The 22,419-nt window shown below is 53.5% G+C and overlaps 1 protein-coding gene across 5 annotated transcripts in view; it reads left to right on the top strand.

Annotated features, from left to right (window-relative positions):
- SIPA1L2 (signal induced proliferation associated 1 like 2) overlaps nt 1-22,419 on the top strand; it is a 186,136-nt gene that overhangs the window by 144,043 nt on the left and 19,674 nt on the right. For all 5 annotated transcript variants that reach the window (XM_037136745.2, XM_037136746.2, XM_053667307.1 and 2 more), the window contains 8 exons: nt 4,123-4,380; nt 6,110-6,193; nt 7,623-7,723; nt 8,044-8,147; nt 9,970-10,358; nt 13,007-13,231; nt 16,525-16,678; nt 19,378-19,597. In XM_037136745.2, the coding sequence (XP_036992640.2) occupies nt 4,123-4,380; nt 6,110-6,193; nt 7,623-7,723; nt 8,044-8,147; nt 9,970-10,358; nt 13,007-13,231; nt 16,525-16,678; nt 19,378-19,597 (1,535 nt within the window). The remainder of the gene's footprint in view (nt 1-4,122; nt 4,381-6,109; nt 6,194-7,622; nt 7,724-8,043; nt 8,148-9,969; nt 10,359-13,006; nt 13,232-16,524; nt 16,679-19,377; nt 19,598-22,419) is intronic.

Here is a 22,419-nt window from a genome sequence, read left to right on the forward strand (position 1 = left end):
CGAAAGGAAGCCAAGGGCATTTATCTCGAGCCCTGAATCTTGCAATTTAGGAAAGCAAAAGACTCAGGTCTTCAGAAATGTTTCCTTTACATAGGAGACACTTCCTCCGATGTGTCTTTTCTGCTGCGTCTCTTTGCATTTGGTCAGTTTGGGTTTCCGTTGGCTTTGACCTGTTGGTGAGGAGTAGTTTCTGGGTGAGCTGGGATGGTGCCACCTGGACTCCCGTGCTGGGACAGCGCAGGGGCAGAAAGGGGTGTGCGGGGGCAAGGGCAGGTGCGTGGCTGGTGCGCGCTGTGGCCCAGGGGCCTCTGCGGGCGGCTTTGTCATCTCGATTTTACACCTTTCCCGTTTCCCTAAAACTTTGTTGAATCTTCTATTCGTGTTTTCCAAGGAATTTCTGATTCATATGGAGCAGAACTAAGGTTGACTGGGCCTGGTATGTTATAATTAGTAGTATTTCTATGGCATCTTAATCATAGAAATAAAAAAGAAATAGTTTATGAGCGTAGTTGCTATAAAAGTGTCACATTATAACAACATTAATTTTGATTTAATAATAAAGCACCTTTTTTGAGAATAGCTGATTTTTTTAGGGCCAAAGAATGCCAGTCCTTAGAATTAAAAGATCATTTACACATGACTTTGTGCAAGAAACTGGACACAGAATGGTCCCACCCTGATCGCCCTTAGCCGAGTACGTTGCACATGTCCTTGCACTGCTCTCTGAACTGTTGTGCGCAGTCACGTGCGCAGTCACGCCCCGGTGGAGGAGCACTTGTCTTCCGAGGTTCGGGCTGAGTCACAACAGTGTACCAAAAACCACAGCTGATGAGCATGAATGAAATGTGCCGTACAACTCAGCCCTGTCCGCTCTTTCTTTGTTCTTCCTTTTAAGCCAAAGCTAATGAACTTGAAACCCAGGCAGGCCCCAGAAATGCAAGTTGACCTTTGGTTCACAAAATGAAAGATTCACATTCCTTTCATTCCAAATGTGAATCTGGGATCTTTAACCTTGGTGGGTTCCGCAAAAAATTCCCTGACCTGCCCTGTTCAGGCTGGTGCAGCCTTTGAGACGCCGCAGCCCCGGGGTCACCTGAATGCCCAGAGACTTGCACAGAGAGTCAGTTAGGATGGAAGACGCAGGCAGTAGGTCTTCTTGATGTTCTGTGTATTGGGACAGCCCACCCACCATTAAGATTTCTGACTAGGCCGTTGGTCGCGCCAATGAGTCCGCAGCACCAGGAGATGTGGTATCTACTTAAATGGAGAAGCCTTTGGAGACAGTAAAAATCCATGAGTAAAACTTGTAGAGCTGCAGCATTTCACAACACATACACACAAACTTTACAAATCAGTGTAAATCTGGACTTACTAAATGTGGCCAGTAATTTCACTTACGCATGCAGTAAATCCCGAGTAATTCAAACTTGCGTGGGTTAGAGAGATGAATTTGGCTTTGGCAGAAGAGGTGCTGAAAGACAAGGAATAAAGTTTACTAGTAAACAGATCATCCCTGCGGGGTTCCCTGTGAACAGACGTAGTAGTATCTCTTCAGCATGCTTTGTCCCGCCCATCCTTCGTCTGGTCTCCCAGGGTAGCACCAGCATCCCTTTGGCTTCCTAAGCCTAAAAGCAGGACATTGTATTGTATTTCTGCCTGTCTCTCCATCCCAAGCTCCAAGTAGTGTTGATTTCAAAGGTGAGAAAAGCCCTTCCACTGCCGTTGAGAAGAACGGAGCCGCTCTGTGTACCAACCACCGTGTGGGGCCTGCCCCCCACCCAGCCTCCTCACCCGCCGCCCCAGAAGCTCAGGATCTCCAGTTTAGTGCAGGGATCTGAATTCCACAGTGAGGTGTCTTGACACAGATCTTTTTGCATTCATTTTGCTGGGCACTCTGCCCTTTTTATTCTGCTGTTACATATCGTTTAGTTCCACAATTGTCCTGCATTGTTGCTTAATGGTTTTCTCCACACCTTTTCCTTTCTCTGGCCAGGGCTAAACTGTTAAAACTTTGCATTGCCCACGTTCACTGTGCATGATTCCATGTATACCAGCGGGTTTAAGATAAATCCAGGTCTGTCCAAGAAGTTTGCAGACCACCTGGAGAGAGACCGTGTCCACACGCGAGGCCTAACGGCGATCACTGCCTATCGTCCAGGGCCACAGCACCATCCTGCATCCCACAGGCCGCAGACAGACTGGGTCACCGCAAGCCAGGGAACGGCTGCCACAGGCACTTGCTGGTCGGTGTTCCCAAGACACGAGGAGAGGTCATCGAGATCCAGCCCCCCTCTGCCCTCGGCCTGTGTCCCCCTGCAGGACACCTTGCTGACGACACATGGCTTGCCGCTGGCCTTTGTGCAGCTCAGCAGAGTCTGCAAATCTTGGGGATCAGTGGGGTTTGAGCTGAGTCTTGGGCCAGATCGGGAGATGTGGTTGTCAGGAGTGGGGACACAGGGCACCGGACAGTCGGGGGGAGACAGGATGTGGAGGGACTGTGGGTAGGCCAGGCCATTGGATTTCCCAGCAGCCATGTTACAAATGTTTTCTTTAAAACAGGGGAAATTATTTTTAATTCTGTATTTTACTTAACTTAATGTCTCAAATATTATTTTAACAGCCAATAAATACTAAAAATTATTAGTGCGATTATAAGTCCATATTACTTTTATCATTAGATCTTTAAAATCCAGGGTGTGTTTTTTTTTAAAAATATTTTATTTATTTATCTCTAGAGGGGAAGGGAAGGAGAGAGGGAGAGAAACATCAATGTATGGTTGCCTTTCATGTATCCCCTGCTGGGAATTGGCCTGCAGGGAACCAGCCTGCAACCCAGGTATGTGCCCCGACTGGAAATCGAACCGCGATTGTCTGCTTCGCAGGCCCGTGCTCAATCCTCTGAGCTACGACAGCCAGGGCCAGGGTGTGTTTTATACCTACAATCAGTTTAGATGGGAAATTTACATCCAAACTGCTTGCCGTGTTTAGGTTTCATGAAACTTTCAGCTTAAAAGTAGGTCCACATAGGCACTCTGTTTCAGCCATACTTAAAAAGGAAGGACCGGAGTTTCGGACCTAATGGTGAACGCGATCCAGTCGCTCCGCCCACTCCGTTGCTCCGCCCACTCCGTTGCTCCACCCCTCTGTCGCTCTGCCCCAGTTTGGGGCCCTGCTGCCTTGTGGCAGGGGCTGCCCTGTGGGCCACGCAGCTCTAGAGGGAGCGTGAGGTGCGTGGACGTTTCCAGAAGAGGAATCTCTGGGATACTTGTAAAAAGAGGGGGCGACAGACAGAGAAACCGGCTACAGTCTGCCAGCCCTGGCCGTGCAGGGTGTCGGCTGTGGCCCAGCTCTCGGGTCACTGCGTGGCCTGGCCTCCTGGGAGGCTGCCTGAGGTGTCTGTGAGCAGCTCGGCTGTGGGGCCGGAGGGAGCCTCCATCCTCTGCAGGAAGCTCTTTCTCACACCTTCACCGAGTGGCGCGTAGACCGCTCACATACAGTGTGTGCAGCTGAGCGGTGTCGCATGTGACACGGCCACAAGCAAGGTGCCCAGCGTGTCCATCCTCCCTAGAAGGGACTCAGGGAGGTTGAAGTGGGGTACCCCCGGGGTCCTTGGGCAGGGACGGGGTGACAGCGGTGCAGCCAGGCTCTGCCAGGTCACTCTGCACGAGGCGTTCAGTGACCCTGGGCTGCTGGGCCGATTACTCCCGTTGATCCCAGCGGAGCCGTCTGGTCTGCAGAGTGTGCTTAAACCATTTGACAGCCTGCTGGGCCCTGGGGGCCTCTGTGCTGCCAGGTGTTGGCCCTTTGAGTTCCTCACCAGGGCCTGGGGGCGGGAGCTCTGTGCCCCCTTATTTCACTGTTCGAGCCACTGCGTAGCCTGTCTTCAGCACAGATGAAGCAGAGCGGCCAGGCAGGGGGCACAGAGCTCGGTTCATCCCCAGACTCAGTGGTCAGAGGCAGCGGAGGACTCAAGTAGGGCATGCTCTCTACCACAGGCGAGCCGCTCCCTGAATGGAACGGCCCTCTTCTCGGTCCATGGGCCCTGACAAGCACACGCAGACACACGGAGCCAAGCCGACGGCGCCGAGCCTCCCGTCTCACCGTCTCTCCTTGCCTCCACAGAGGGTGTTCCGAGCTCTGCCGAATTCCCATGGTGGAGTACAAACTGGACAGCGAGGGCACCCCCTGCGAGTACAAAACCCCCTTTCGGAGGAACACCACGTGGCACCGGGTGCCCACCCCGGCCCTGCAGCCCCTGCCCAGAGCCTCGCCTGCGCCCGGCACGCCCGACCGGCTGCAGTGCCAGCAGCTGCTGCAGCAGGCCCAGGCTGCCATCCCGCGCAGCACCTCCTTCGACCGCAAGCTGCCCGATGGCACCAGGTATGGCTGGCACGGGGACTTTAGACAGCGGGAGGGGCTGGCTTTTGTTTAGTCTCGTGGCGTCTGAGTCAGCTCCTCCTGAGCACATTGGTAGGCAGGGCTGCGGCCACAGACGCAGGGGTGCCTGGGACCATCCTGCTCCTGGCCCTGCAGTGCCCAGTCGCCCTTGTGCACCTGCCACCAATGTCATGCTGTGTCGACTCCAGCTGAAAAGTGAATTTGAAGAAAGGGAAGGTCCTAACCGCAGATGTCGCCCACCATCTGTGATCCACCTGGTCTGGTCACTTTCTACACCGTCTTGGGAAAGGCCCCAGGAAACTCTTGTGCGCCACCCTCTAGATACGTGTTAATGGTTTTGTACGTAAATAAAACTGCCAAATCGATGATTAAATTCCATCACCCTGATGTGGGCAATGTTTTAAGAGGTGCGAGATCACTAGCATTTCTTGACTTTTCTCTCACTTTCAACACAGCAAGTTGAGTTTAAATTAATTTTCCAGTGAAAATGCACTTATTTTAAAGTTAAAGCCAACGGCATGAGAAGCTGGTGAGCATTTTTTGATGCATGATTCGCACGGGTTGTCCGAAGCGAACAAACAGCAAGCTTGTCTCGGCACCATTAATTCCCACCCCTGGTCTCCACTGTCATGTGGCCTGTGGCCGTGGGGACACCAGAGTGCCCTCACAGCGGCTCACGGGGCTCTGGGCCCGCAGAGTGTCATGAGCACAGGTGCTGGCCTGTACCCTGGCTGCGTGGTGACCTGGGGCTGCCACTCATCCTCGCCTGCCTCTGGGCTACTCTTCTGAGGAGTAAACTCAGTAATAAAGAGACTTTTCCAGGGCTTTACGAGGCTCGAATCCATCAATGTGTGTAAAGTGCTTAGAGCCGTTGCTGGCCCACAGTAGGCCTGTGCACGTTTCATAATAACTAGTTGATGAGTAAAACCATGCCGTCCTCCTCGGTTCCTCCCGTCATCCTTCCCAGACAAGTGCAGGAAAGGGGCTGCTTCAGCCTGACATAAAGGCAGCTTGGTTCTGGGTCCCCTCACTGCTGAGGGGACATCTGCTGAGCTTATAAACGCCCCACGTTCTGTGAGATGCACACAGGTAGCCCAGGCGAGAGGGGGACAGCCGGCAGGGACGGGCTGTGCAGGGCCTCCCCTCATGAAGTAGAAGTTAGCAAATTATAGGGCAACACCAGGAGGGTCCCTACAGCACAAGGCAAGCTCGTCTTCCCCAATCAAGTTCTCATGAGCACCTCTCGTCTGTGTGTGTCTGAGAGAAGCAGGAATAAACGAGGCTGCATTCACCAAACTCAGGGTTTTCGCTCTGCACAGGTTGTACATACAGAATCAAAATGTGCCTTGTGCTGAGTGTCACGCACCAGGTAGTAGCCATGTTTTTGGAATTGTGTGTTCTGGGGGGTCACGTGGCTGTTTCCCACGTTTCACTGAGGCGTGGTCTGCGTGGCAACCCCTCAGAAATGAAGGCTTGTTCCTGCCACGTCTTTCCTGCAGCAAAGTGCCAGTCATCAGCCACCCGAGGTCTCCCGGCGTCGTTAACTTTCCATCTCTGCGTCCACGATTTATTCTTTTCTGCCTGGCAGTGGGTATTCAACATGCGTCTCTCTTTGGGAGGTGGAATTTGCTTGTAAAAAACAAGCAGGTCGCAGTGCGGGTGCCACACAGGGAGCGCGACGCCCTGGTACTGACTCTGGTCCCCATTGCAGAAGCTCACCCAGCAACCAGTCGTCCTCCAGTGACCCCGGACCCGGTGGCAGCGGACCCTGGCGACCACAAGTGGCCTACGATGGGTATGCTCGCCCCCCACCATCTGGGGCCCCGCTCTCAGGGGCCACACTGGCTGTGTGCATCCGTGGGAGGTACAGAGTGTCCTGAAGGCTTCCCATGAGTCTGTGGAAGGCCAGAAGCCTCATTGTCTCCATACAGATAGCTGGCACTTGTTTGCCTGCCCTCTGGGCCTGTCTGCTTTTTTTTTTTCTCTCAGGTGTGCAAAGCATGTAAAAATTAAGGGTTTGGGGGCTCTGTGGGCAGTGCCTTTGGGAGAGTCCCCTCCTTAAACTGCTGACGAGGTATAAATTCAGCCTCTCTTGAAAGTGCTTTTTCTCTGAAACAGAGCCCAGACTCAGAGAAGCCTGGTTTAACCTTTGACACCTCTTTCTCTGCCTCCTGGCAGAGAAGAGCAGAAGGTCGCCTCACATGTGGGCCGAGGATCGGCCCTTGTGCTGTCCATTCACCTAGCATCCGGGTGCCAGCAGGTCAGGTGGAGCCTGAGGGCGCCTGGGAACATGGAGATGCTGAGCTGACAGGTGCTTTCACTCACGGAAGACACCTGGGGGGAGACAAAGAGGGAGGCGAGGCTGTGGGCTCCCCACACAATGGTGGCCGCTCCCCTGGCAGTGGGCCCAGGCTGCTTCGAGGCCTCGCCTCCCCTCCCCTTGGAAGGAGCTGGGTGCGGGGATTTAGAGGAGAGAATGGCCAGGCTGGACGGGAAGGGCTCCGTTACCAGAGGGAAGTGCCTTCCAGAGCCCTCTTCCCCCCCAGTCTGGGCTCAGAAGTAGGTATTTTCAGTTGAGTTATAGTCCCCTTTCCTGAAATGATGGATGGAGTTCCTAAAAGTTGCACAGAAAGACAGTTTCCCCGCGGAGCTGCATGTTAAAGCAGAGGGGAGTTTTTTGTGTCAACGGAACCTTTCCTGGCTTTTTCTGCAAACGAGGATCTGTAGCTGGGATCCTATAAATGAGAATCACTTTATAGTCAAGTTTTCTGAGATTTATTTCTCTTGTAAATTTATATTGCCCTATTCTGGGTAAAAGAAGGTCCACCTAGAGGTAGTCTACCGCCAGTCGGTCTTATTTTCCTTTCTTACAAAATGTAACACACAGAAGTATCAGGGCATGTATTCTGGGCACAGGAAAAACGGAAGCAGTGATCCCCTTTCCAGCCTGCTGGGGACACGAGTCCTTTCACCTGCTGGCGTCAGCGGCCCTTCTTCATCTTTGAAGGACTGTCACCCAGATGCTCCTGCTGACCCTGTGGGGGAACTGGAGCCCAGTTCCTGATGCGCGAACCCCCTCTGACAGGGCTGGGGGGACAGACCCCGCACGTTTGCTACAGGTGCTCCTTTTAGGGGCCTCCCTTGGGGTGCCAGTGTAGGAGCCAGCCCTTTGGGGCACACCAGCGGTGGCAGTGGTGGCCGGGGTCAGCTCGTCTTCTTTCCAGGTGCCAGTCCCCCCTGCTGCTGGAGCACCAGGGCCCGGGCCCTCTGGAGTGTGAAGGGGCCAGGGAGCGGGAGGACGCCACGGACGGGAGCAGACACCCGGGTAACACGGCCCCGCGGGCAGCACCCTCCCCGCAGCCCTGCCCTCCTGCTCCCTCCCTGTCCCAGCACAAGTTCGTTCCGTGCCCGTTTGGGGTGCGCCGCCGTGCCACGTGTCAGCTCGTCCCCGGGAGCCACCAGGGACGTGGGCACACTGGGGGGGGGTCCTGCCCACTCCTATGCAGACCCCCTGGTAAGACCAGAAAGTCCTGGGACCACGACCCTATTTATTTTCACCAAACGGCCTGTTCGGCTCCCGTGTTCCTTTGCCCTTTTGCCACCTCTAGAAATTAGATACTCAGCTCTTCCCTTTGTGTGCGGCAGAAACCAAGTGGCACGGCCCGCCCTCCAAAGTCCTGAGTTCCTACAAGGAGAGAGGCCTGCAGAAGGATGGAACTTGCAAAGATTCCCCCAATAAGCTTTCTCACGTAAGTCCTGTTGTCCCGAGCGGGTCACCATGCAGCCATTCTGACTCCTTGTTAGCCACATTGCCAGGGCACACAGTGGCGTGCCCTTGAACCCGGCAGGTTGCTTAGAGCTGAGGCAAAACAGTGAACAAATAGAAAGTCAAGAGCTTTTCTCTCCTTGATTTATGAAGAACCTCAAAGAAAGGTCTCAGAATAAATTACTGCAAAGCCACAAGGGTACCGTACTCTGCCCTTTGACCCTGAGCCCAGCCCTGACAGTTACTAATTTGTGCTCCTGTTGCGGTCGGTTCAGTGTCTGGTTGGAGGCATCTGCCCATAGCGGGCTGGCTACTGTGTGCACACAGCCGCCAACAGGCCGCAGCGCAGGTGACTCGCAGGTGGTGCGCGCGTGTGCTCCTGGCCACGGCCCCGAGAATGAGTCTTGCAGGCGACCAGCTCAGGGAAACAAAAGATGCTGTTAAACGTGAAAACACAGACTGTCTATTGTTGCCAAGTAAGGCCAACCTTTTGAAGTAGCTTATTTTTGTAAATGCACAGGTAAGGAAATGGTATCGGCGCCTGCACAGAGTGCGCCTGGCCTCGCGGTGCACACACGTGACCATGGTCCCCACTCCGTGGGCCCCGTCAGAGTCAGCCTCACAGCGTCTGCTGACTTCCATCTGTGCAGCCGTCTTAGGGGAGTCGGCTTGAGAACATCGGGGTGTGACCCAAAGGTCGGGGATCTGTTTCGGGGTCATATAGCTCTGAGAGAAAGAAAGCTCGGGCCCGGCTTAATTCCACAGCCTTCGCTGATGCTCCAGGGCTTGTTTGTGTCCCCAGGCTGTGCCGAGGGCCCGTGTGAGCACCTCAGCCAGGCGGGGACATGTACTCTGTCCTCCGCAGACTTCGTCTCCCCGGAACCCCAAGGCCTCCTCGCTTTCTCTGCAGAGAGCCCACCTCGGTAGCATGGGGCTTCCGGCGCCTGCTCGTGCCTCCTCAGGGGTGGTGTCCAAGGGTCCGCAGTCGGTCACATGAGCTCCGCATCCCAGCAGAGAGGGGCTCAGGACGGCAGCACCCCCCCGCCCCCACCGGTGGCTTAGCCCAGCTCTCCCGCCTGGCCCAGCGCTGGCACTGTAATTTGTCATCGAAGCATTTTCTTAAGAAAAGGCCGCTCTCCTCCTTTTATTAATTTTCCACATGCTGTCCCAGTTTATTAGCCTGCATTGGTTATTTTCTGGTCAGTGACACTGTGCTTCCTGCACAAATAACGAACAAACACTTGAAAAGATTCCTGTTTAACATAAGGTGAACCATGAGAGGAATTGGGGCCGAGAGACCAGGCCATCCTCCTTTGTGTCCTTCTGCCCTCGGCTCGCCTTGAAGAGCCAGGACAGAGGGGTGTGGTGGGCTCCTCTGGCCTGCAGCTTTGTGAGTCTGGTGAGCACAGTTGTTCATAATGGAGCAGTGCACAGGCTCACCTCCGACACTGGGCAGCTTCGGTTCCGGTCACAGCGGTAAAGCGGGTGTCAGTGCAGCGAGCCACACGAGTCCGTGGTTTCCCAGGGGCTGCCAAAGTTATGTTTGCACGACACCGCAGTCTGGTGAGTGTGCAAGGGCACTACCTCCAAAAAGATGAAGAAAAAGTGTGCCTGCCTTCTTTAAAATACACTTCATTGCTAAGGAACGGCGCCCGTCACCAGAGCCCGCTGGAGGGACGGCGCTGACAGTCGAGCTGGGCTCAGGCCGCACAGCCCTGCGCCCGGGGAGGACGCAGCAGCTGCAGTGCGGGGGAGGGAGGCGTGCACGCACGGCCTCGCTGAGCCCCATCTGCCTCTCTCCCCAGATCGGGGATAAAAGCTGCTCCAGCCACTCCAGCAGCAACACGCTGTCCAGCAACACCTCCAGCAACAGCGACGACAAGCACTTCGGGTCGGGGGACCTGATGGACCCGGAGCTGCTGGGGCTGACCTACCTGAAAGGGGCGTCCACTGACAGCGGCATCGACACCGCCCCCTGCATGCCCCCTGCGGGCCTGGGCCCCGTGCACCTGGCGGGCAGCCGGTCCTTGATCCACAGCCGCGCCGAGCAGTGGGCCGAGGCTGCCGACATCTCGGGGCCCGAGGACGAGCAGGCCAAGATGTACACGGTGCACAGCTACGCCCCTGCCAGCTGCGTCAGCGGCGTTGCTGGCGGCAGCATGGGTGACCTCAGCGAGATCTCCTCTCACTCCAGGTGAGTGCCTGCAGCTCTCACCTGCTGAGTCCAGCAGGGCCCCCTGGGTCTCGTCGCCTGCAGGGTGGGGGTGGGGGCTCGAGGCAGGAGCAGTATGTGGGGGAGATACAGTGTCACCTGTCTGCTCAGCTGTGTGCCTACTTGTTTGTGGTTTTATTTCCCTTTCTCTAAATTTGAGAGAATTACTTGCTCCGGTCAGGCTTCTTACCTGTCTCCCCCAATTCAGTCTGTTGTCCCTAATTGTTGGAAGCCATGGCCAGCTAAACAGAACTCGGGGTGCAGTGAGCAGTCATTAGGGAGCAGGCGGGGTGGCCTCTGCGTGGCCCGTGCATCGCCCCTACGAGAAAGGCCCGTGCCGGCTGGTTCTCCATCCCCGAGGCCCCTTGCAGCAGGAAGCCCTGCGGTCTTCTGTGTAACGGTGCACCTCTGTGCGCATCCACAGTCCGACTCCTAGAAAACAAAGACCAGCTAGACGTAAAGGAACGATGTTCTAGCTGCAGGTGTGTAATATGGGGTGGTGAGCAGGGTTGTACAGTGGTTTTAAATCTCACCGTTTGTGAGCCCTGCCTTCGAAGACAAGGCGAAGAAGCACGTACTCAGGCTCGGCTGTGGGCCGACTGTAGCTGCTGCCCGCCGGCCAGCCCGTGCTTGCCCTCCTGCCCACGGTCTTTCCGGATGCGGCCCTGAGCTCCTGCCTGATTTTCCCAGAACGCATCTCAGTGCTGGAGGACAGGCAGCTGAGCAGACCAGGGGTGTCCCCCAGATCGTCCGGCCTGGCGGGAGCATTTTTCCCACTGTGGGTGGTGCTTCAGCAGAGGTCACACGCGGGCCTGTGCCCCCCAGCTCTCCCTTCCACAAGGTGTTCTTTTAATTCAGAAAATCCTTTTTTTTCTTGCTGTGAAGCCAGGACATGTATGTAGATAAGAGCTCGGGACACAAAGCAGTATTGACATTAGCTGCACCAAGGCTTGGCAGAGTGAAGTAAATCGGCTGCAGGGGAAGAAGGGAGAGAAATGCATGTTCCAGGTTCTTCTGCAGACGGTGCGTGGTGACCTGTGTTTTGTCACTGTTGCTGTCATCACGCCCTTCCCCTGCTACAAATGACGGGAACCTGGCGTTGAAACGCTGCAGTAAGACCTTTAGAAGGAAGAGATTCGTGGAAAGCTCATTGCGGACATCTAGAATGTTCACTAGCTTCAGAGAAAACTTATAATGATGCTACTGCTTCTAAACACTGATTTTTTTCCATATCACCCATCGGATGGAGTCAGTTTGTTCTTATGGTTTAACTTTGAAATATTTTACTATTGGGGGTGAAGATTTCTGATCAACTCAGTTACAAAAGCATCACTTATAAAAACAAATGAGAAAATACATAGGGTTTGTGGCCATGTGTTCATTATTCACAACACATTCTCAGAAAAGGCTGGATGTAGTACTTCAGGGGGAAATGTGAGTAGCTTGCGCAGCATATCAACAGGACTGGACCCTGCGCTCCCCAGACCTGCCGAGACCGTGGACCACCTCGGGGATGACAGAGCCTTTGAAGGCCACGTGCCCGGGGTGGGTAACGGCAGCGCACAGCTCCTCGTTGGTCCAGGTGGCGGGGCCGAAGCCATAAGCATTACGGGGACAACTGAGAAATTAGAACACGGGCTGCGTGTTAGACAGCGACACTGCCCTGACGCCCGGTTTCTGCGGGTGCTGGTCACGCTGTCACTGTGTGGGGGGATGTCCTCACTAGGAGACGGGCGCTGACACGTAGGAGTGTGATGTCATAGGCTTGCAGTGAGTGCCCCCAGGGTTCGCAGGGGCACGTGTAGGGACGGGTGGCGCAGGGCCGCAAGGTGGTGGCGCGTAGTGAGTCTGCAGAAAGGGAGCGTGGCTGTTACTGTGCTGTTCCCGTACCTTTTCTGCAGATCTGACGCTTTTACAGTGAGAAGCTCAGGGAAGAGTGCGTGTGCCCTCAGGACTCCCCCGTTCTCCCGTGGGGTTTGCCAGCCGATGCCTCGGGGGCCGCCCTGGAGGAGCTGTTAAGATCAGTGCTCCCGTCAGCACCCGACCTGTGCCCAGGTGCACGTGCGCAGGAGTTTATGCGGGGTGGACGCTCAGGAGGGGTGCTGGGTCAGATGCTGTGCGGGCGTGCACCTGCACGGGAAACGCCCAGCCTGCTCTCCAGCCGGCACACACTCGCCGCCCCGCCAGCGGTAGGAGGGCACCATTGCTCCGAGTCTCGGCCGACACTGGGCCTTCCTCCTCAGACGTTCCCGTGTTTGCCAGTCTGGCGAACGTGCCGTGATCTCAGCTTGCGCTGGCATTTCCCTGGCGACAGCCGCGGTCGAGTACCTTCCCTTATGTCGATTCACCACGTGACTTCCTCGCTTTTGAAGCACCGTCTGAGTACACTGCCCGTTTTCCTGTTTCCGTCCCCTTCCGTGTGTTTAACATCCTCTGCCCCCAGACACAGGTCTAGCCCTTGAGCATCCTTAGCCCAGGGAGGTTGAGGCGCTCGGACACGGCGCGTCTCTGCCTCCCGCAGCCCAGCGTTCCTCTCAGGGGACAGGAGCAGAGGTGTGGCTGTGAGCTTGGGGACAGGCCAGCACCGCTGAGCTCCCATGACGCTGCAGCCTTGTCTGTTCTCTCCGCAGCGGCTCGCACCATTCGGGGAGCCCTTCGGCTCACTGTCCCAAAGCCACCGGGTCTCTGGACACGTCCAAAGTCTACATCGTGTCCCACGGCAGCGGCCCGCTGGTCCCTGGGCCCATGTCCAAGGCCTACCACAGACAGGGGGCCGTGAGCAAGTACGTCATCGGCTGGAAGAAGTCGGAAGGCAGCCCGCCGCCCGAGGAGCCGGAAGTGACGGAGTGTCAGGGGTAAGGTGGCTAGCGCACCCCCAGGTCTTCTCTGGGCAGCCTTGTGCCTCTGGGGACTGAATGAGCAGCTGTATCCCCCCACCAACAGTACATTTTTCTAAAGAAGAAGAATCTAGAAAGCACTTTGTAAAACATTAAATCTTGGCATTTATTTTTCTCTTTAAAAGTCTTCCCTTTCCTTGTTTTTGCACATAAAGTTAAAGGAAACCCCCGTTCTTTGTTCTCGTGACGGTGCCTGCGAGAGGAAACTCGTGGCAGTCTCCTACCGATGGCATCGGCAGCCAGTCTGTGAATAAACAAGTCCAAGGACAATCTGAATTCCCACAGAGTCTGTGTGCGTTTCTTAAAGCCGGTGTTTAAGCAACACCCGTAAACAAAAAGTATCTTATCCAGCTTCATCACGACTGATTTCCCTTTCAGTGGTTAGGGTTAGTGGTTAGGTAGGGAGAGGTATTCTTATCCATTTGAAAAAAGACAAGACCCAGAATACCGATAACTTACTTCATTACGTTATGAGAACTGCTGACAACACACATCTCGAGTGGCGGAGCAAGAGTGGCCGGTCCTGGTCGGCGGCTGGTTTGCTTACTTGTGAAAGGGCAGCATTGAAACCAAGCCCGCGCGCCCCGGAGGACGAGGCCGGGTGCGCTGGGGCGGGGCTGCCCTGACTGCAGAGAACTCAGTGTAGGTCTGACGCTTGGTCATGAAGCAGTGTCGCTTTTTCTCCCCTTTAAAAGTGAGCTGCTTCATAAAATGGCCAGCATTGGTAATTGCCTTTTAAATTAAAAATCATTTTAGTGGTAAAATTGAACTTGGAGTCTTTTAGTATAAAAAAAAAATCTATCAGGTCAATAATTGCAAATAAGTTTTTTAAGAAAGTAATTTTATAGTAATAACTGCACCTTTAAAACACAAGTGCAGATGTTGCCATGATAATATTGCTATTTCTGCCTAATAGACTCTTCTGCATGCCTGCTGGACGTCCGTCCCCAGCCTTTTAGGCTCTAGGAAATATCGGTAAAGGCATTCTGCATGTTGGAGCCGGCCCCGGGCTCCCTGCCCTGCAGAGGCGGGAGTGGAGGCAGCAGCCCACGTGGGTGTGTCCCCTGAGCCCCCCTGGTGCATGCGTCTGAGCCCCTGCGTTGACACCTTGGCTCTCCGTGAGAGGGCCAGCGACAGGAATGCCGTGAGACAGAGGCTGCATCGCTATGTGGCAGAGCAGTAATTTCCTGGCCTCATATGAGGGTCCTGTTGGGATTAGAACCCAGGCCTCCTGGCCTCAGGCCAGGCCCCTTCACTGTGCTGGGCTCAGCCTGGTGCCCCAGGCCCCGTCCAGCCAAGGAAACTGCTTCTAAAACAAGAAAACGCAAGAGACACCTGTATAATCCCTGCAGTCAGACAGGACTGTGCCCACTAGGTCTGAAAATCCATCACAACACTGTTGCACCAAACCGCTGCAATAGCTCAGAAAAAGGTCGTGTGTCTGGACCACGGTGAGTGGTAGAACCTGCCGTCTCACTGAACACAAAACAGGAGACCAGTGTGCCCTCCAGAGGTTTCCCATCTGAAATAGCCAGTTACTTTTAAAATCACTGAGTTGTTTTTAGTAATGTGACCTCCTGTTTTAAAATGCAGCTAACGAGAGCTGCACCCTGATGCACGTAGCCCTGAGATATGCCTGGGTGCTGTGGGTGGGTCTCTTTTTCTCCCCTGTGGCTCTCCCCCACCCAGGAGGCCTTCAGGTCACTGAGGCAAAAACAGGGTCTCCGGACAGGCCCCTGCTCCAAGGTCAGTGTGAGCGGCACGGGTCGGACTGCACAGGCCTGCGCATACGTGGGGTTCTCAGTGTCTTTTCTCTTTCTCGTGGTTTTCTTAATGATGTTTTCCTTTTTCTCGTTTATTTTATTATGAGAATACACTATATCGTACATGTAACACACACCATATCTGATACTTGACTATTTAAGTCAACAGTAGGCTGTTAGTAAAGTTTGGGGGGTCGACTCGCCACCCCCCGCAGTGTTCCAGGGGCGCCTGCATAGGCATTAGATCTTATCCGGGCAGTCACTGAGGGAGGGGACCTGGGTTTTTAACTCGGTCTCTCCCAAAGCACATGATGGGGGCCGCTCGTGAGCGCTCCCCCGCTCCACGTCTGCCCAGAAGCCCGCTGCAGCTCAGCGCCACGCGGCTGCCTCCGTGGCCTCCTGTAGAGCTGCCAGGCCACCTGTGGGCCAGCCACGTCTTCAGCCACATTCTAAACATTTTCAAAAGCTGCGCCTCACAGCCAGGGTCCGCTCACGTGGTCGGTGAGCTGGTGCTGCCCAGTATGAGACGTGCAGGAAACCTCACTGGCCTCGGGAACATAGCGGAAGCCACGGGCACTTCCACATAAGTCATTGCTCGTTCCAAGCATGTCTCTCGAGTTTCTTATTCCACCAATTTCTCAGGGAGCTGTCACTCGAGTCAGGAGGGCCTTGCCTCTGAACCCGAGGCCTCTCAGTGACACACTAGCAGCGTCATACAGGTCACCCCCTGCTGCCGGCCGCCCTGGGCCTGGGTTCCTGCAGCCTGTGTCTCGGGTCGTGTGGCCGGCATGCGCCTCACCGGCCCTGTCCAGCGGCGTTGTCCGCAGGCCTGCTGGGTGGCTCAGACCTCGTTTGCAGAGTGCTCCCTTGAAAAGCATCTCCCCAGTTTTCTCTCTGGAAAAGAGTTGAAAACAAAAAGTCAGCTAGACTGCCTTTTGTTGTCCATAAATACATTTTTATATGCTGATAATTAAGGGAGACAGCTGCTTTATTTATCTAAACAGCTTTGCGCAGTTGCCGATAATAAAACATGCTTGGCACACGCCTGATCGATTACTCTTAAATTCCAGGCTCCCTTGGGGGCCTTTCTGCCTTTCCTGAGACTAAAGGTGTGGCGGTCTCATGTTTCTGGGAAGCACAGGGCTTCCCTCAAAGGAGCGGGATAATCTGATGAGTTATCGAAACTGTGCTTTAGGAAAAGAGAAGCACAGCCTCACATTAAAAACTGGCTGTATTTTTTCTCGCCTGAGGCTCTTGGGAGGATCTGATTTGTTTCTGAAGTAGTCAGAAATCTAACCTTGCTGTTGGGTCCATTTCACAAACAGACGTGGGGATGTGGAGCGAATGTCGCAGAAGAGAACAGGCTTAGCAGCTAAGAGTCGTGCAGCCCTGCGTGGGCACTGGTTCAGGAGCGGATTCTCAGTGCCGCAGGCACTTTCCGAATGGGCCGGCCACTCCCCTCACCGCCCTTCCGCTTTGCTCCCGCAGGCTGTACGGCGAGATGGAGCTCTCGGCCCCAGCAACTCAGCATCAGACAGTGGTGGGGGACGTGGTCTCGGATGCTCGGCACGTGTTGTCAAAAGAAGACTTTGTGAAATTAATGCTTCCTGACAGCCCCTCAGCAGAGGAGGGCAGAAGAAAGGTGAGTGGCTTCTGTGGGGCTTTGAAGGTTCTAGAAACAGTGAAGGGAACTCTCCATTAGAGACTCGAGGGGGCCCGGAGCGCCTCTGCAGGCGTTACTGGTCCCTCAGGATCCTACCAGCAGCTCGGGCACAGTCGGCCCTTTTTGGTGCTAGTCTGTCGGTAGACGCAGCGAGCCTGGGAGGTCAGGAAGCGCAGCTGCATCGTGTGGACAGAAGAGGCTGGAGTCTGAGGGGCCTGGCTCCAACAACGACCAGCCACGTGACCCTGTACCAGTGCCTGGGCCTCTCGCCCGGAGACCTCTGTACAAAGGAGGGGATCATCAGGGCACTGCAGAGCCGTAGGAAAGGTACGAAATGACGAGGGCAGACCTCACGTGGTACCTGGACATAACAGGTGATCAGAAATAGTAGCTGTGAAAATTCACACCACCTGACTTTTGCTCCAAGAGCTCCACCCTCTCCTCTCAGCTCTTAGATATAATCCAGAAGGGGCGGGAGTGCGATATATCGCCTGCCGAGCATCCTACGTCGGATGGAACTTGGACTGGATGCTGCCGGATAACGCTACACAGAAATCCCGGGGAAGGTGTGCATCCGTCTAGAGAGCCAGCCTCGTGTCCAGGGCACGCCCTCGTTCACGAGGCCACAGTCTGGCTGACGTTAGTTTTAGTTTCATTATTACCACAGTCTCTTCAACCACTCTATTAAATACTACAGCATATTAAAAGGGACCTACAGGTCATTTAGCCCAGTCTCCTCTTTCTGCAAGTAACTGAGGCCCTACATGGTGAAAGGTGAAGTTCACGTAAAACATTTGGTGGGTCTACATCTTCTCCCTTCTCATCCAGTGTTCTGTCTTGTGCAAAGGAAAAAGAAAAAAAAAAATCCAGCATTACCACATCAGCTGGGATTGGGGCGAACACCAAATCCCGGGTTTCTGCCTCCCCTGTAATCAAATAATACTGCAATTAACCTAATTGTGTTTCAGAGTTACACTCTAATTAGACACCGCCTCAAAGCCACTTTATCTGCTAGGCCTGTAATCTTGTTCTGAGGCACCTGCTAGTCCTGTGAAGTGGGGGTCCCCGAAGAACTCCGTCCCACCCAACGAGTCCTTTCCTTTTAACTTGTACCAAGTAACGTATGTGGTCCTGTAAGTGGGGACCAGACTCCCGTACACGGAGTAAAAGTAGCTGTTCTTTTAATAGGAATGAACTTCTGCTTGACACGTGTGGGTGTTTTTCTTCTGAGACAAATCACCCCTTTTTCACGGCTTATGTTTAACTTTGTAGTCTGCACACACACCAGCGCCCATTCGTCAGTTGGACGGACTGGACAGACGGGAGGGAACAGCTACAGTGGGGATATTTCCAGCTGTCCTGCTGCACAACTGTAAATAGCGACTTCTCTATTCATTTGACGCGAACGTTCTGGTTCGTACTGCCACCGGCGTGCAAGGAGTGTGGTCAGTGCGCGGGAGTAGTTGGAAATTCAGATTTTATTTCATTTTTCCTGAGTTGTCGACTACTTGCTTCTCTAGTGAGAATTTTCCTCCTTACCCTATATGTGTTTTAATGCACATTTCAGTGGTTCCTTTAAATCTGGTTATGATCCATTACTATAATTAAGTTTTCAACAATTGTAACACATTTTTGCAAGTAATACTTAGACAGCGTATGGGGGTGGCCAAAAAGTTCTTTTGGTTTTTTTCCCTAAGACGGCTCTAGTGACACACAGTTGTTTTAACTTCATTTGAAACAATTTTACTGGACTGTATCATGACAGCTGCCATATCAGCACGCATTACCAAAAAAGCCAAAATTGGTAAATTTTTGTGTAGCCATTTTCATGTTGAACCTGAAAGAAAATACACATTTCTGGCATATTATGCTTTATTATTTCAAGAAAGGTAAAAAGATTTGTTCAGTGTATGGAGAAGGTGCTGTGACTGAGGGAACGTGTCAATGGAGGTTTGCAAAGTCTCGTGCTGGTGGTTTCCCACCGGCCGCCACCGCTCCGTGGTCAAGGAGACCAGTCAAAGTTGATAGCAACCAAACGGGAACATTAGTTGAGAGCATTCACCCTGATACCGCAGGAGATAAAATATTCAAAACATTCCAAGCAATAAAGTTACTGGTGAAAATAAAAAAAAAATATGTATTTTATGTTACCAAAGAAAACCTAAATGAACTTTTTGGCCAACCCAATACGTTACTTTACCAAATCCATTTTTTTGAACCTATTTGTGTGGCCCAGGAAGCTACAGTCTTCAAAACGATTTCTGTTGCTATTAGATTAGATTGACCCTCGCGGGCAGTGGACTGGTGCAGAAATTGCGTAATATTAAAATGGAGTCATTTCAAGTTAAAACCCAGCCAGCGCTCTGATGGGTTTGCAGAAGTGCCGCCTGAGATGACGGCTGCCTCTCTTCCCGGAGCTGCCGGCGATCTGAGGGCAGGGAGGCTCGGTCAGCACTTCCCAGTCAGTAAAGCCCTGCATGTCTCACCTGTGGTGGCAATTCCCAGAAGGCCACACGAGGAGAACATTCCACTCCAGTACGAGCACGGGACGCCCGGCACCTTCGCCTGGGTGACCGCGGTCGCAGTGCCGCGGGGACGCCCCATTTCAGCCGCATCAGTTCCATGCTTCCTGCTTGGTGACATCCTCTGTCTCCCTGTCCCCATGTTTCCACCCCCAGTTTTCCTTCTACGGGAACCTGTCCCCGCGGCGCTCGCTGTACCGCACCCTCTCGGACGAGAGCGTCTGCAGCAGTCGGAGGGGCTCCTCCTTCGGCAGCTCCCGAAGCTCCGCGCTGGACCAGGCGCTGCCCAGCGACACCCTCTTCAGCAGCGCCGCGCCCCAGCGCAGCACCCTGCCGCCCCGGATGCAGCCCGTGCCCGGCGCTGCCAGCCTGCGCAGTGAGTGCGGGCCCTGGGGCGTCTGCGGTGCGGGCTTGGGGAGGGGGTGTTTTTGAAACTGCGTGTACCACTTGCTGCTGTTTTCTTTCTTTCTTTCTTTAAAAAAGTGTGATGAAAGCCCCAGAGTAGACATTTTTTAAAAGTGAAGCACTGCTACTAATTTTGAAGAAAATTAGAAAGCTGTTAAACATTTTTACCAAGTAAAATAGTGACCCTTGTGCCATATCTCAGCTATGACATGGAGAATGAAGTATCTAAAGCCTGACTTCATAAAGGAAAGTCAGGGTGTTCAGGGCGAGGGCGGATTTTCTGTGGGCAGGGAGCAAGGGGGAAAGTGGTCTCTGTCTCCTGGGCCTTCAGTGCCTGGCGGTGCGCAGGGGGCAGGCGGGTGTCGGAGACGGGCTCGTGGACGTGGCTCTGCACGCCAGCCGGGGTCTGACCTTGGCTCCTCACTTAGGTTCTGCATCTGCTCTACTCCGGTTTGCTGGTCACAGGCTGACTGGGGTGCTTTCTGGATGGTAGTCCTTAAAATTCTGAAACCTTTGATTTTTGCATAATGTCAGTTACTTATTAACATGTCATTGTTGAATGGTTTTTATTACATCAGCTTTATTTTCTTTTTCATAGTTAATTTCTATTGTACTGAAAGAATGGGGAATTCACCAGAAATGCATTCATTGTCAGGTTTTTTTTTTTTTAACATTTCATCATCGAGAGTATTATCTTTAAAATGAACTTGAACTTCACAATGCACATAGAGGTCCCGGGTAAATGAAGTAAAAGTTCTAATAATGTTTCTGATGTTTAACATAATTGGAAATGAACCTTCTCATAAAATTCTTAATCTATTTCTTTAAGTGACTTAATATCCTGTCTATTTTAAAGGGTTCATTTGCCTAAATTAAAGAAACCTTTAATCTTCTTCTTGATAACTGGGTCAGACAGGCATATCCTAATGCCCTAATATAAATACTTTTCCTTTTTAGTAAATAGGCAAGTTTAATGTTCTCTTAAAAGCTTTTGCATAACCAGTAAAACTCTATTTTCTTACAAACGTTACTGTTTTTACTTCAGATGCTTGAAGTGTGATGTGAAATTTATGGCATTTGTATTATGTAGTTCTGACAGTCTGCCCTTTATTTGCTCATGTGAAAGATACATATCTTTGTTTTTACCTTCACTTTTGTTTAATACACTTTTTTAGAGTAGTTTTAGGGTCACAGCCAAACCGAGCAGAAAACACGGAGCCCCCATACACCCCGGGCACAGGGGCACAGCCTCCCCATCATCAACGCCCCCACCAGAGCGGGACAGTCTTTAGAATCCGCAGACCGACCTGAGCATCGTGGTCACCCACGATGAGTGCACAGCCCACAGCAGGGCTCCTTCTCGGTGTTTACATGCTGTGGGGTCTGGATAAACGTGTGAGGAGCTGTATCCACCCTTGTAGTATTGCACAGAGTATCTTCATCGTCCTAAAAATCCTCAGGTTTCGCCTCTTCATCCCTCCCCTCCCCCCCGAGCCCCTGGCAGCCACTGATCTTTTTCGTCCCCATAGTTTCGCTGTTTCCCCAGAACGTCACGTACTTCGAGCCCTACAGCATGTAGCTCTTTCTGACTGGCGACTTCCACTTGGCAGTATTCGTTCCAGTTTCCTCCGTGCCGTTCCACGGCTCGATGGCTCACTTCTTCTCCGCCCTGGACAGTGTTCCGCTGTCTGGGCTGACCATGGTCTGTCAACCCACTTACCTGCGGGGGACCCCGTCCTCCTTTCGTGTGTTCCCAGGATGAAGGCGCAGCTACGAAACAGGCGGGACACGCCGTTTGCACTTCCCTGTCCGAGTCGAAACTGCCCACTCAGCTCCACTGTCCACTTCTCTGGGAAACCCAGTCAGCGCGGCCCTGCCATTCGCTCTCCCCTAAAGAAACCTGCGATTTGGCAATGGGACCCCTCTGATTCCTACACGACCTTTACTAACGACTCAGAGAACTCTCGCGGTTTGATGGGCGAGACGGCAAAACATTGGTCAGGGAGCCGGAAGTCATTCCTGTCCCTGAGCCTCCCCGGGCTGCCCAGGAGCGGCTCGGCCTCAAGGGTCTGGCCGCCCACCCTCACCCTTGTGTGCGCCTGAGACTTAACACAGGCCTCAGTCCTGCTCCGCCTTCTGCAGTTTCTGGTCGCTCAGCAGCAGCCCTGTGAGGACACGTCCCTCTGAGAGCAGTTGGCAGCCTGAGACCGGGGCCCAGAAAGTTCAGGTGCGCGTGCTGACGCCCGGCAGGTGTCTGTGTGTGAGAACAAGGAGCACTCGAGGGTGCCCAGTGGCTTCTCTCAGCTCCTCCGGGACTTGGCTGTACCTTCTAACTTGGAGCGCAGGTCAGAATCTGTTTGCCCTGGATGGTTCGGGAGCTACACGGCTGAACCAGGCAAAACACTCAAGGGCACACGTATTCTTTTCAACGTTAATACTCACTCATCCCTAAGAAGCATCTGACCTTCAAAGAGAGAACCTTTCACTAGTACAAGTCCGCTCCGATCTCGTTCCCAGCTTGGAGTAAGGGGAGCGGGGAGACCTCCTCACTGCACCTCTTCCACGTGTAATTACAGTCCCAGGCGTCTGGGTCAGGTATTTTTAGATTTTAACCGTCCTGGATTAAATGAACCTGTCTCAGAATCTTTGTTCTCAGGAGATCAAGATCTTAACCCAACCTCGAGAGACAGGTCCTGACCTGTACGTTGGTGCTCGGCCTCGGGTCCTGATTCGTGGATGTTTTCCGTGGTGTCACGGAAACAGGCCGAGTCCTTATGCCCTGAACTTGGAAGT

The sequence above is a fragment of the Artibeus jamaicensis genome, unplaced genomic scaffold, assembly GCF_021234435.1.
Source record: "Artibeus jamaicensis isolate MK-2021 breed Jamaican fruit bat unplaced genomic scaffold, CSHL_Jam_final contig_467, whole genome shotgun sequence".
Classification (NCBI taxonomy): domain Eukaryota; kingdom Metazoa; phylum Chordata; class Mammalia; order Chiroptera; family Phyllostomidae; genus Artibeus; species Artibeus jamaicensis.